Raw genomic sequence first — 13,448 nt, forward strand, 5'->3', positions numbered from 1 at the left:
CAAAAATTTAAGCTAACAAGCAAACAAAACAAGATGACAGGGCTTAGAAAGGGTTGTTTGTGTTATTTTGTCTTCTCTATAACAGCGATGTTGAAATTCATTTCAACAAATAAAATAATTGGCAGCAGTGTTTTGACTGCTTTTCTAAATGTGAGCAATCAATCAGACATAGTGGGGCTAGTTATTCAGACAGGGGAGGCTTTCATTCTTAAGTGTTTGTTTAAATTGGCCTAAAAGATGAGTCCTCTTTACGGCTGCACCTCTTTGCTCATTATAATTTATCTGTAAAGGTTACATCTCATTTCCCTTCTGGGAACTCCAAGGAAGTGCTGATACAGCAAAATAAAAGTCAGGAGAAATCCACTCGGGTCATTAGGTCGGGAGAAGACATCAACTTCCAAATATGTACTCTGGTGCATGTGGAGGAAATATGCTGTAGACTTCTATGTGATTCGGACTTCCTTGAAAAGACTAATTGGAAATATTTTTTCTTTGAGTTCACATGTCTCAGAAATGTCAAAATAAATGTGCACATAATTTCATTATGGCAACGATTGGACTTCTGAAGTGAAGTGTGCTTCCTCATCCAGCAGATTCTTGAGAAGTCAACAGAATTTGGCTAGAGAGGTAAAACAATTAGACAGAAAGTTGTGGCATGACTCGTGCAAGCAAAATAAAACAAACTGGACCAATGAATGCTTTAAACATGCGTGCAGCAGCCTGAAAGTATTACATTTTAGATTGCACCCTTTTTTCTTAGTGAATGGCACGATGACCACAAAATGTAATTAATTTATTATCCGTTAGTTTGGGCAAAAACCTCAATAAATGACTTAAAGCGTCACTGATGAAGGTTCTCAGTCATCCAGGTCATGGTAAATCTAGGTGATTTAAAGCAATATTGTGTCGAAATTGGCATTTTGTGGGATTTGGCACCCCCGACAGCTTCCGAGTGAAACACCACTGATAAACACACAAATTTCTAATGTAGATTATAACTAAAAACAAAACTCATTACGTCATAACAATATATTGTGTTGAAAACTTGTATGTTGAAGTAAACATGTATGTAATGCTGTGATCCTAACCTCTCACTGGAGTTACAAGTAATGGGGGGCCGAGTGGCTGAGACAGAAACAGCATTCACCCTATTACAAGACACCGCACCATCACCATGATTTTGAAGCTGTAATTTCAAGGTGTTTTGAATGAGTCATGTCAAAAAAGTTGAGCAATAAACACATTGAAGTGTAGCTTAAATTAATATGAATACATGGACATACAGAAACGTGTACAATAGAACTTCAGTGCTGGATCCTGATCGGCAGGTCGCTCCAGCCACACAGTTTAAGTGACAGAAGCTGTCAAAAGTCATAACAGTCTATATTTATGGACAATAACCTGCAGCTGTAATCTCTCCCCAGCTGTAAAAACTGTGTTAATTTAATTTACCTTAAAAATGTAACAATTCTTCGAGGGATCGCATACAGTAAAACTACAGAAGTATTTCCGGACTTGCAGTTGATGTTGGAATTAATCAATCAAATCTTATTGATTACTTTGACAACCTTGGTCCAGAAAACGTGATTAATCATTTTCAATCATGGCCCATCTTCATGGCCAAAATCTTTATCTCTGTAATAACCTGTGTGAGGAAATGCAATTAGTAGACTCTGAGTCCTCTAAGTTATGACTGACAACCTCATTTTGATATTAGGACTAGATAATGAGGCTGTTTTATTGTTACACTACATTAGCATTGGTAATTAATCTGCAGGGAAGTCTTTTGAGACTCTTCTAAAGAGCTTTCTGCCAAAATTTATCTTTTCTGACAGTTTTCAGTTGACAAAAACACATCTTGAATAACCATTGAGTAGAAAAAAGTAGGAAAATGTTTTGCAACAAAGTTCAAAGAAAAATGATCTAAAGTCAGGTAAAGTTTTGTTATATTATATAATCACTTGAATTAGTTTGGATCTACATGCAAAGCTGCGCCCGGTTTAGCTTGACAAATGACTGCATTGTGGGCGGCATCCAAAACCTTTATTAGAGCTATCCTGATTAGTTTCTCTGCGAGACAGAGTTGATAACTGGAAGATTAAGCACACTTACTGATTCACAACTCTGAGCAAAAATATGATTAGAATTCCAGTTGAATGAATTTTAATAACCTAAAGGTGAGTGTACTTTATTTTTAAAATGTAGTGTCTATGATGACAAGTTATAAAGTGTTTGAAAGTGAATTTTAGACAATAAAAATGTGTAATGCTAAGTGTAAAATACCAGAAATATGAAAATTTGATTAAGAATCCTTTAACAAATGTATTAACTGAACCTATAAGGAGTGCAGTAAAACTATTTGAATAGGTTTGTCTTTTGTGCCTGAGTGAAAATATCTACGTATATTATAGTCCGGAGGGTTGAGTCAGAAAGTGTGTTTCATAACTGCATGATGGAAAGTTGAGTTCAACGACCTGCCAGTAGAATATGATAAATCATATACTTGTCTTAGACCAAAGAGTGATTCAAGTATTTTCAGAGGTATTGCAACTGATTTGTCACTTCAGTAGTATTTTTCTTTAAAATTATAGAAATTTGGTATGAACTAGGATCGATGCAATGATGGCAGCCGAGGTCTTTATTTCAGACAAAAGGTCATCCTCCTGTCATTTCACTGTGCTTTGTCATAATGCAGAGAAGCGCATTGACAGGGCAGAAGAGTAATATCCTCTATCTGTCCCCGGCACATTAGGCTTCAGTACAGGTTTATCTTGAAGGATGTTCTATAATATAGGTTGGCCATGAGAAAATATTTCTTCATATTATGTTCTTTGAAATAATATAGAAGCATACCCTAACACTCTTTACTGTTTGATTAATACATGTTTTGACAAATAAAGGAATAGTTCAACATTTATTCACTTTCAAACAAGGGGAAGAAGCTAATCCACTTATTAAAGGGTAACTCCACAAATGTTCCACATTAAAGTGTTTACTTACTGCATTTGTATATACATATTTTCTAAGTAAGACAAATATGATGTATAATAGATATGAGATATTTATATATAAAATAATATAGAATCAAATGTAATGTCATACATTTCTTCAACTGAAGGTGCATTACGTGTAATGTAGGCACCATTTTTTAAAAACAGTCCACTGGTCTAGCTTTGCACTCCCATAACACTGTTGAGACTTATTATGGAATGTTTAAACAAATGATCAAAATTAATACAGATCAAATCACCTTTTTTATTCCATATATTATTCTTCCTGCAACTCAATCACTGAATAGCATCACCGGAGGCAATTTATTAGATTACATGCAGCTTTCTCTAGGGCCACAAAAGCCTTCATACTCTATGTTTACACATATTTAGTTGTACTTCCAAGACCTTTACATTTACAAATTTGCGGCATTACAAGTGGTTACGTGCTGGACTATGTGTTTGTTGGGCCGTAACTTCCCAGAGTCCCTGGTGATTGCAACGGCTTGCGCCACAAGACATACGTTTTGGTGGGGATTCATACATAGGAAGCACGTCAGACAAATCATTTTGATTCTAGGTAAGTGACCAGTAATGTATCTTTGTTTTGCTAAGAACTTTGCCAGCTGCATTTTGGGTAATTGGTCACTGGCTAAACAGTAGTCTGAATAGATCAAACAGAGGGGGGCCAAGTATTGATCCTGGTGGTGCTTCACGCTCAGCTGTTTGGAAGTAAGATTGCCAATGAGGATAGAATAATTACTGTCTTGGAAGTTGGACCTGTACAAGTTTGAAACAGGAGGGTGATGCTCTATATAAATGCATATGCCCCCCCACTTATTTTCAGGTTTATGTTATGTTTGTATTCCATCTAGTTTGAAAGAAGAAGTATGCAGAAGACTTACTCAGTGAAGGAAAACATGAGGAATTGTTAATTTTGAGATTTCACAATTTGCCAACCACTGGAGTAAAAAGGGACATGAACACTGGAGCTGGGAAAAAAAAAACTTACAGCTCCCTTTGCTGTAAACCATGACAGGTTTTTATCTCAAAAACAAAGAAGTTGTAGGAATACAGGATGTTAATCCTTTTCTCAGTGATGCAAGAGTAGCTCGTATTTCTGTGAAGAATGAATGGGCCGACCCAGCTTAACCAGAAACCTGACTCAACCCTGGGATATGTGTGGGGCAGAGAACTGTATTGGAGTAGGGTTTAGTAACGTACAGGGTATTTCATCTGGAGGTCATTCCCTCAAAACATGGAAACAAAAATTAAGATTGACTTATAACAAGACAACCTACATACTCATAATGTAAGAATAAATATGCAACATAGCAGCTGCAGCACCTAGATTTGCCACAGTTGAGTGGTATTTTTTCCTTTTGTGGGAACACAACTAAAGAGCACAATATTTAATGTCACTTTTTCTGTATAAGTGAGCATGCATATGTCTGAAAGCTGGGCAGAACAATAGCCTGTAGATTTGTAAGGGGGTAATCAAGTATTAAACAGACCCGTCCCACAGTGAGCTGGTACTGATGCCTGCAGGTAGCCTATGTACAGACTCAGCCTCTCTTTCACCTCAAGGTGAACACAGCCTGAGATGCATGTCTGTATTTGTTTGTGGGGCCAAAATATTGCTGCTGAACTAAGAGGTTGGCTGAACTCCATTTGAACTTGCTTTGCATGGCAGTGTGCTCTCACACGGTGAATTAAATCATTTGCATACAAGTACGCGACTGGACAAACACCAGATTTAAAAAAATGTGAAGGAGGCAGCATAAGTGACCAACCACATTTTACAAATGACAGCTCACGGTCACTGTCTGATGCACTAAGAAATGGCCACTTTACATACAATTTAATCTCATGATAAGTCTCATGCCTTGGCAAAGTCTGGATAGTGTTTCTTTTACACAAGTGCATCCACATTACAGAGGTAGGAGAGGTGAAAATAGATTGTCATAATAGAATTGTTGACAAAGCAAAGGTACCACATTCAGCCTTGTCAGTCAAAGCTAACCGAGTGTTTCTTATGTGCTGGTGCTGGTTTGAAGTTGGTTTAACTTGTGAACCTTTTCAGAACCGGTTTGCTTTTCCACAGGCATGAGAGCCACTATAGAGTCACATCATTCAGTCACTTTCTACTTCTCAATTAAATACACAAAGTTTTGGTGCCACTCTGGAACCAGTTGTCCTGGCTGGAAGTCAGTTCTTTGGCTGTGGAAACGCAAATCCTGGTTCCAGAGTAGTCACTGGCTCCAAACCAGCGCCTTAAGCACCTTTAGATTTGGTATTTGGCCAGTGTTAAAGCAAAACTCTCACCAAAATGCAACCTAGGCTTTCTTTGTGAATGTACTCGAGTCAAACCTTTGTGTAAACGCTTTATTACGACGAAAGAGGCACTTTTAAGATTTACCAAATTTTTGTTTTCGGGTCAGACTTATTTTCAATGGGAGTGCTACAGGCGCTACTATGAAAGCATCAAAATCTCTATTTTTTGACACAACATGAAGCTTTGCTTGTAGTATCACCAGGGTCTCTACACATGAACACAAGCATTGAGAATATTGTTTGTGTACACAGAGTTTACTAAAAAGAGAGTTTTTGGACAACTCACATTAGCAGTTGCTTGTTCCGCTCGCCACCGTCCTGTCAGCCAGAAGTATCGACCTCCGAATGCGACTTAACAAACTACAGGTGATACTACGAGCAAAGTTTCATGTTGTGTCGAGCCTTCTTAGTGTTACAGAAATAGCGATTTTGATGTTATAGTAAAAGAAAACGAGAATACGGTAAATCTTTTTCTTCGCGATTATGCTTTTATACAAAGGTTTGACTCAGGTACCTTCACAAAAAAAGCCTCGGTAGCATTATGGCGAGAGTTTTGCTTTAAGTTTTCTACTGTTGGTTAAAAACAAGGTACCAAAATGTTATTAATCTGTTTTTAGGTTCAAGACTAAATTGTTTGCAAAATCTCATGGACATCTGTTCTTTGATTTCTGTGCACATTTGGACTCCCTGCTCAAAAGCTTCTTCCACTTTTTTTTTTTTTTTTTCTAGTCTCCATTGAAGAGCAGTGGCAGTGAGTGGTCACTATCAGAGCTGGATGTTTTGCTGCTGGCCGGCACGGTCGGACACACTCTCAGCTTGGCGGCTAGCAGCTTCGTAGAGGAAGAGCACCAAACCTGGTACTTTCTTCTCAACACTCTCTGCCTCGCCGTCTTCCAGGATGTCTGCCGCAAGTACTTCAGAGAGCAGAGAGGTTCTGGAGATGAAGAAGATCATATCCTCCCTTCCAAAGACTACCACTCTGCTCACCCTAAAGCAGAGATTTTCTCAGAGAAGTGGTTAGCGTTAGCCACGCCGCCCTTCACTCTACTGTGCTGCCGACTGCTGCGCTCCCTCAACCAGACTGGGGTGCAGTGGGCTCATCTGCCTGACGTTGGACATTGGCTTAACAGGTTGGATTTACCAATATTTAAAATTATGAATATTATATAAAGATCTATACAAGGCAAAATCGATCATCTATACAGCTTTTTATATAGCCGAAGTTCTTAAACTATGAAACTACAGAATGGCCAATATTTATGAGATTATCACATAAATAAATACAAACCAATATTTTTTTTAAAAATTACAAATTCATTATAATTATAAAACCTCTGTATCATAAAGTGTTTTAGTATTTTTATGTATTTAATTTTGGCAGTTTTTATTTCAAAATTCTATTTTTCCAAAAGCTGTTTTTATTTAACACTGGCATTTCTGCCAGTGACTCATAATGTCACTTGTCATGACAGCGGTGTTGTCACCTCTCCCAACTTCTTTCCTCTCACCCAATCACATGCCCCCAGCCTTTTTGCAGGCTTGGCAACTGCTGCCAGATTATTTCATTACATCCTTTTTTTAAAGAGCCAATCTCATTGAAACCCTTTTTCAAGCAAGATTTGTGCTCAGCAAAACAAACAGTATGAGCATAGATAAAATGCACAGAAATGTACGTACACAGAACAGATGTTACACATTGAGAAAAGCAATAACAACTACAAATCTGAAATGTTTAAATATAATGTTTTTAAAACCTTTCAAAACCTAACCCGTTCCATTTGTGAGGAGAGTACTCTTATTGTGCAAATTCTCATGTTCATAATTTTATTTTGGGTTACTAGAGTAAGTTTACGGGCTTTAGTGCTCAAAAAGCACTTTGTTTTCTCATGATGCTGCAGCACTGTATTCCCCCTCTGTCTGAAACACTCTGTTTTAGCTCCAGCCCCTCGAAGGTCCTTATCAATACCTTATTAACTTCCAAGATCTTTTACATGCACAAGAACCTAAATATAACACTGAAAGAAAGGAAAAAGACAAGGAAGCATATTAGGACTCCTTAAATCCAGTTTTCGAAGCTCTGTTTGAACATGTGGTAAAGATTAGATTTAGGTGTGATCAATCCTACCTTTCTAGTCAGTGACATTGGTTTGAAAACTTGGATATGTTTACCAGACAGCAAAACAAAGACAGACTGTAAACAACACCAGATACCTGGTTAACTGAGAATCACCTTAGTACCATTATGATACTGAGAGGTCCCCCGAAGAACGTCACACCACTCTATGAATAGCAAAACGAGAAAGTGGTTTCTCCTTCTCAGCAGTCTCAACAGTAAAACGCTGAATATTCAAAGTGATTACGCTGAAGTTTAGAAGTTAATCTAAAGGTGCACTTAAAAATGCACCTTTGAGTGTAGTGACTCCATGTCTTTTTCTGTTGTTAGTCAGATTTTACAATATTAGCTCCACTACTGTTGAGGCTCCAAGAACAGCGAAATCTTGTTGCTGTTTGTTCCAGCCAACACTTTTATATTGGAGACTGTAATGAGCACAGGGCTGCTGGCAGAGCCGAGGACTATTAGTCTGGTGTTACAGTGTATTCTGTGTGGATATGTGGGAACATGCAGGTGACAGGACATTACAAGAACTCATTTTCTACCCAGCTCCAGTCGACGGTGCGAGGGGGGAAATCAGTAGTAAACTTGAGGTTTTAGTGTGCTCTCGATGTTTTAGAACTGATGTGCAGCGCACGCATGGGGATACATTCATTATTCATTGTAAGACAGAGATAGCAATTCGTACAGATTCCACAAGACAATAGTCTCAGGAGGCGAATGCAGCAACAAGATTATGATCTCCATTTGTCTCTCCACCTACACCTAAGAGAAACAGATCATTGTAACAAGTTAATTCCTGTTCTCTGGGAACAGCTGAAAGCCATTTTGGTTAATATAGACATTCTCCCATGGGTGTAGACCAGGCTGGATGGGTGTAATGTAAAGGGTGATTACACTTTGGGAATAATTTATTCATAATAGACATTTCAGAGAGGGTACAGGGCGTTAACAATATACATACAAGGTTTTTAACTTCTGACACCTAGAAATATTTAAATGCACTTTTCTGGCTGAGAACCTGACAGGACCCTCCACTTAGCATTTTTTAAAGATTCAAGAAAGGAAAATAGCCTTCTATGATTGCTAAGATTGTAGAAAAAGTGTGATTTCTCAACCTGTGACTGCCTCAGAGCCATTAATATTCTGTCAAGAGCATGGGGCAGGGGGATTATGGTTCGTTCTTTAACATGCATCACATTGTGGAATAGAGATGTGGATTCTGACCTTTTCCCTGTCCGGCGTTGCCCTTTCTTCCTACCTGCACTGCCTGTTGCTTGGATAATGAGATCTAGGCAGCGTTATGCCTCGTCTTGTCTCAGAGCGCCCGAATTGCACTGCTGTCTGATCCAGCTAACAGCTAAATACACTGCTTTTGTCCAACTTTGATACATCCTTTGAGGTCTTATTTCCTATCTGGGCTGTACTGTATGGCCTTAAATCCAGCGAACAATTGAAGAACCTCTTTTAACTACTGCCGGAAGATATGACTGACAGTGTTGGTCTTATCAAATGTTCTCTGTTTCTCTGTAAATAGTCTACTTCAAGGTTTTAGCTTTCTGTTTTTTGATCAATTAAATAACTTTTGCGTATAATACTTTGAAGATGAAACATGTGAAAATTGGCTGCCTGTTGAATTCATACTCAAAACATATAGGGGGCAGCATATCACCAAAGTAGCCACTAATGAATGCTAACTGTAGCTGCAGATCGCCAGTTCAGTTAGCTCAGTTAGCTGTGCAGCTAGCAGTCGAGACTGGGAGCTCGTGTTGGCTGTTGGTGTTTACAGTGCTGGTACAGGAGCATTGGACCAGGACACGCCAGGGCTAGATGGTTAGCATGCTAATTTCAGTGGATGTCTCTAACAAAATACATAGACATCAAAGATAAAGCTGTTTATTCACATTTATTGGACAATTGATTTAATATTTCAATGTTCTCAAATAAAATTCTTCCATATTGCACCTTTAAGGTAAAATAAAGAAAATATTTAAACAAATACAAAATGTGCCGTAAATGAACTTCAAGTTCTACATTCAGAGAAAATGAAGGTGTTTCTGTCTATTTGTTTTGTCTTTCCAGTTCTGAACACAGGACAGTTCTCTCCCTGCTCGCCGCTTTCTGTCTGGTGCTTATCTACCTCCTGGTTCAAAGACGGTGCTCCTGGGTTTCCAAGGTTGCCCTCGCCCTCGGACTTTTGGGTGTCTACAGCTACCGGGCAGCTGTCGGCAATGTCCTGTTTCCCTGGCAACACTCCAGTCGAGCTACGTCCAAGTAAGTTTTGTATGAAGCCTACAATCATCTCCTCATTCACTTTAGTCAAATATCTGTCCTCTTGTAGTGATTTGTATTCGATTTTTGTTATGGAACGGAGCCTGTAGGCTGCAGTACTGCATGTGTCATCTGACAGAACACTCAGACCCACATCTCAAAATTGTGAAGTGATTTTTCTTTACATTTTCCTACTGTACAGTAAATCTCCACTAACCCAGTGTAGCCTCCTTAAATGACAGTGCCTTCAATTTAATTAATTACACTGCGGGAGCCGCACAATCCATGACTGTTGATTTAAATTGCAGTGATATCGACAGTCCTTTTCTCCTCCAATAAAAGGCTCTAGCATGATACAGCCCCTCCTATCCTCCACTGTAACAGATGAAAATAAAGTAAGCTAGCTAATTACAGCACTGATCGAACAGGGAACTCTGAAGATGTACAAAATACAGTACAGGCTGGAAGGTGGGATTTGAAACCAGAAATCTAATACCTTGACTTTCCATTTAGTGCCATTGTCAAATGACGTCAGCTGGGCAACTCCTGTACCAACATTTTCTCAGACTTTGAACTTGAGGCAGCGCTCACGATAATTTTCCCAGTTGGAAATATGTGTTTCTGATTGTTCAGACACCACATGTACGCCCTACTGCCTCAGAGAGCTGCTTCTTTGACAAGATAATCATATTAATCAATCAGTTCTTATTAAGAAGATATTGTAGTTACTGTACTGATTATTGATGATGAGGTTTTAACAGATTTTTGGAAAGAAAAGAAAGTTTTTTTAAATTGCCCCAGAGTCTCTCCCTCTATCACTGAAAAGATAAATCTTGAGAAGAGTTTGGAGTTCTTCAGCCAGCAGATGCATTGAAACCCCTGTGGTTTGTTCCTGAGGGTGTGAATCTCCTCTCCTACGCCCTTAAAGCTTAATCTAGCATATTAGGTCCATAATCACACTCGCTTTGCACAGCATATGATAAAACAGTTTAGTGCGGCACAAACCTTCAGTGTCCTGTGCATTAGAGACTCTTTATGTGTCCTTGAAGTCAACCTGAATAAAGAAAACCTGTTAGATATGTGTTCTTGAGGACTGATGCTTCTTTACCTTATATACATCTAATCCTTAAGAGCAATCTTTATGTAATAGCTGTAGTTAGAATTGTCCAAAATGAAAGAAAATCGACAAACTTGCAGCTGCTAAGTGTGGTAATTTCTCATCCTGCAGACTGTAGGAGTTATCTGCTACTAACCCCGTCAGAAAATAATGAGTTTGCCTGGCTGCACACATTTCTCCTGTCTAGTTTTCCTGACCTCCCTTCATCTAAAACCAGTACCTGGCCTTCCCTAACCTTTCCTGTTCTCCTTGGCAGTCTCTCCTACTTGCTCACCTAATTAAAAGCTCACCCTCTCACCTTTACCCATACAAAGACACCTGACTGAAGCCATGCAGGGACCTCTAGCTCCTTTTTGAAGAAGTGTATGATTGACAAGGTTGACAGTTGACCCAGTCCTTCAGCCTTTTTCTTCAGATCTCAACAAGTTGATCATTACAGTGCTCCGCCCTGTGGATGTTTTTTAGACTTGGATCCAGATTACTTAGCAAAGTTATGTATAAAGCAGAGACATACTTCAGTCTTGGGCCTCGTAACATGCATTCCATCTCCAGTGCTGTATTTTGATTGCTGGGCAAGGAGAAGCTATATTTGTGTAATTGCACTAGAATGTTGCCTCCAACTTCTGAATTGTTGGAATCAAATGATGTTGATAATTTCCCCTGGGTCTGATTTGTTTTGGTTTGTTATTTCTGAACCACCATATAGACAGATTCTGTTTATTTTAGATGCAACTTCAGAGCAGTTTATCTTTCTCTGAAATGTAAAAAGACAGAAATGTTACATTCTTTTCCACGGCTGTGTGTTTTCCTTCACCACCTAATGTGAGTGTAAAAAAGGAATTACTTTGTATAATGACCCTTTTTCAAGTCTGGTCTTCCTGGGTTGCTCTGTGTGTGTGTTTTATCAGAGTAAAGCCCCCTGACAACTGCCCACTTTCCTCCTACCTTCCCTTTTGTGCCAACTGCCTAATTGCACTGTTGCATCTTTCAAAATGGCTAATGGGGCTGGGAACAGCCAACGCCGTTCACTTTAAACGGTTCAAAGAGTTACTTGAAATGATGCCGCTGTGGATACAGTTTGTCTCAATCTTTCTGTTTTTTGCTCTGTCGCACAAACCCTTCCTCATCAGAAATTAACCTAAAAATAGAAAGCAAGCCAAAGTAAAGACACGGCAAACATGTACTATGCATTCTTTTTATTTAGTTGGATATTGACTGACCAAAGTTAAGGATCCAAGCTATAAAAATCTATAAAGATACAATCAAGATAATATAAAAGATGAACAAATGCTCCAAAAGGAAGTGGCTCAACATCAAAGCAGCCGGCCGAGGGCCAAGCCTGTCTGTGCCTGTATACATCATAGCCGAAGTTTTCTGCCGTCTCCGTCCTCCTCCTTAGCATTTATTGCACATTTTCTACCAAACATGAAGACAGGGGAAGCATTTACAGTTTTCATGTTTTCATCTGTGCCTGTATGTGCTGCACACCTGCACAAAACATGACCCATTTTTAGCGTGCTCTGCTTAATGTAGAAAGGGGCTGTTGTGCTGGTTCCCAATTTAAAAATATTCATGCATACCGATCCCGCTTAAAAATGGAAATATATTCAAACTCGTCTCAAAACACCTGTGAACCCCTGCCACACACAAACACAAACAGACACACACACACACACACACACACACACACACTGACAGACACTCACACAGACACACAGAATTCAGTTTTATTACCCATGAGGTAAACCATTTTATAACCCTGTTTCAAAGGCAGTCTGTGTTCGTACAATATATCAGTGGTAACATTTAACAAATCATTATCCTCCACTGACTTCAAAGCAAAGTTCATAAAAGTGCTTATGTGTGTGCTTTATCTTTCTAAATCACACTACTGTTTCATAAAGATCGTGAGTTTTTATTTTAGTCTAACATAAAGATACAGAAACAACACACACTGGCCTCAGAGCAGATATTGATCTCCTGGCTTGTTGTATAATTAGATGCTTTGTCCGTAACCATTGTTTTAAAGTCTGCCACTTTGTCCCACAGAAGGCCCTCGGCTCAGACAAAGTGTTCTGGCCCTCTTTATTCTCAGACGTATGCCTCTAAGAATTCCTCTGGCAGCGAATTACCTGTTTTGGCTGATTTACTGTAAGTGTTAGCCTGATGCAGCTGATTGATGATGGGCATATGCCAAACATGTTGCAGGGATTGGATGTAGTCTTACCTTTTCTTATTCACCAGCACTTGTTTCCAAGGTAACATGAATCCAGACAGCTCCTCTGGACTACAGCTTGACAGGCTTCTATTTTCTGTCCACTGCTACTACAATTAACTTAAAGAAACGCAGCAAATACGATCAGATTTGATTGACTTGCCAGGAAATGCACAGGATTCTCCTTCTAAACATTTTTTCTCAAAAACATTATATATTCATGAGTAAATAAAAAAAAATCAAAGCTTAAGGTTTTAAAAACCATTACAGTATTACATATAGAGTCAATACTTAGAAAACTCATCTAATCTGCTCCGTAAGGACTTTGTGAGTTTACTTTGATCAACAGAAGCAAACAACTTCACCGCTGTTTTTCAGTTGTTTTGATCCAATCATTGCTCAGTTTTG

At 38.9% G+C, this 13,448-nt stretch overlaps 1 protein-coding gene across 1 annotated transcript in view; it reads left to right on the forward strand.

Annotated features, from left to right (window-relative positions):
- pigg (phosphatidylinositol glycan anchor biosynthesis class G (EMM blood group)) overlaps window positions 1–13,448 on the forward strand; it is a 75,987-nt gene that overhangs the window by 36,783 nt on the left and 25,756 nt on the right. Inside the window, exons 9-10 of the mRNA XM_030397093.1 lie at window positions 6,054–6,454; window positions 9,520–9,711. Of these exons, the coding sequence (XP_030252953.1) occupies window positions 6,054–6,454; window positions 9,520–9,711 (593 nt within the window). The remainder of the gene's footprint in view (window positions 1–6,053; window positions 6,455–9,519; window positions 9,712–13,448) is intronic.

Source organism: Sparus aurata, chromosome 18, assembly GCF_900880675.1.
Source record: "Sparus aurata chromosome 18, fSpaAur1.1, whole genome shotgun sequence".
Lineage (NCBI taxonomy): Eukaryota > Metazoa > Chordata > Actinopteri > Spariformes > Sparidae > Sparus > Sparus aurata.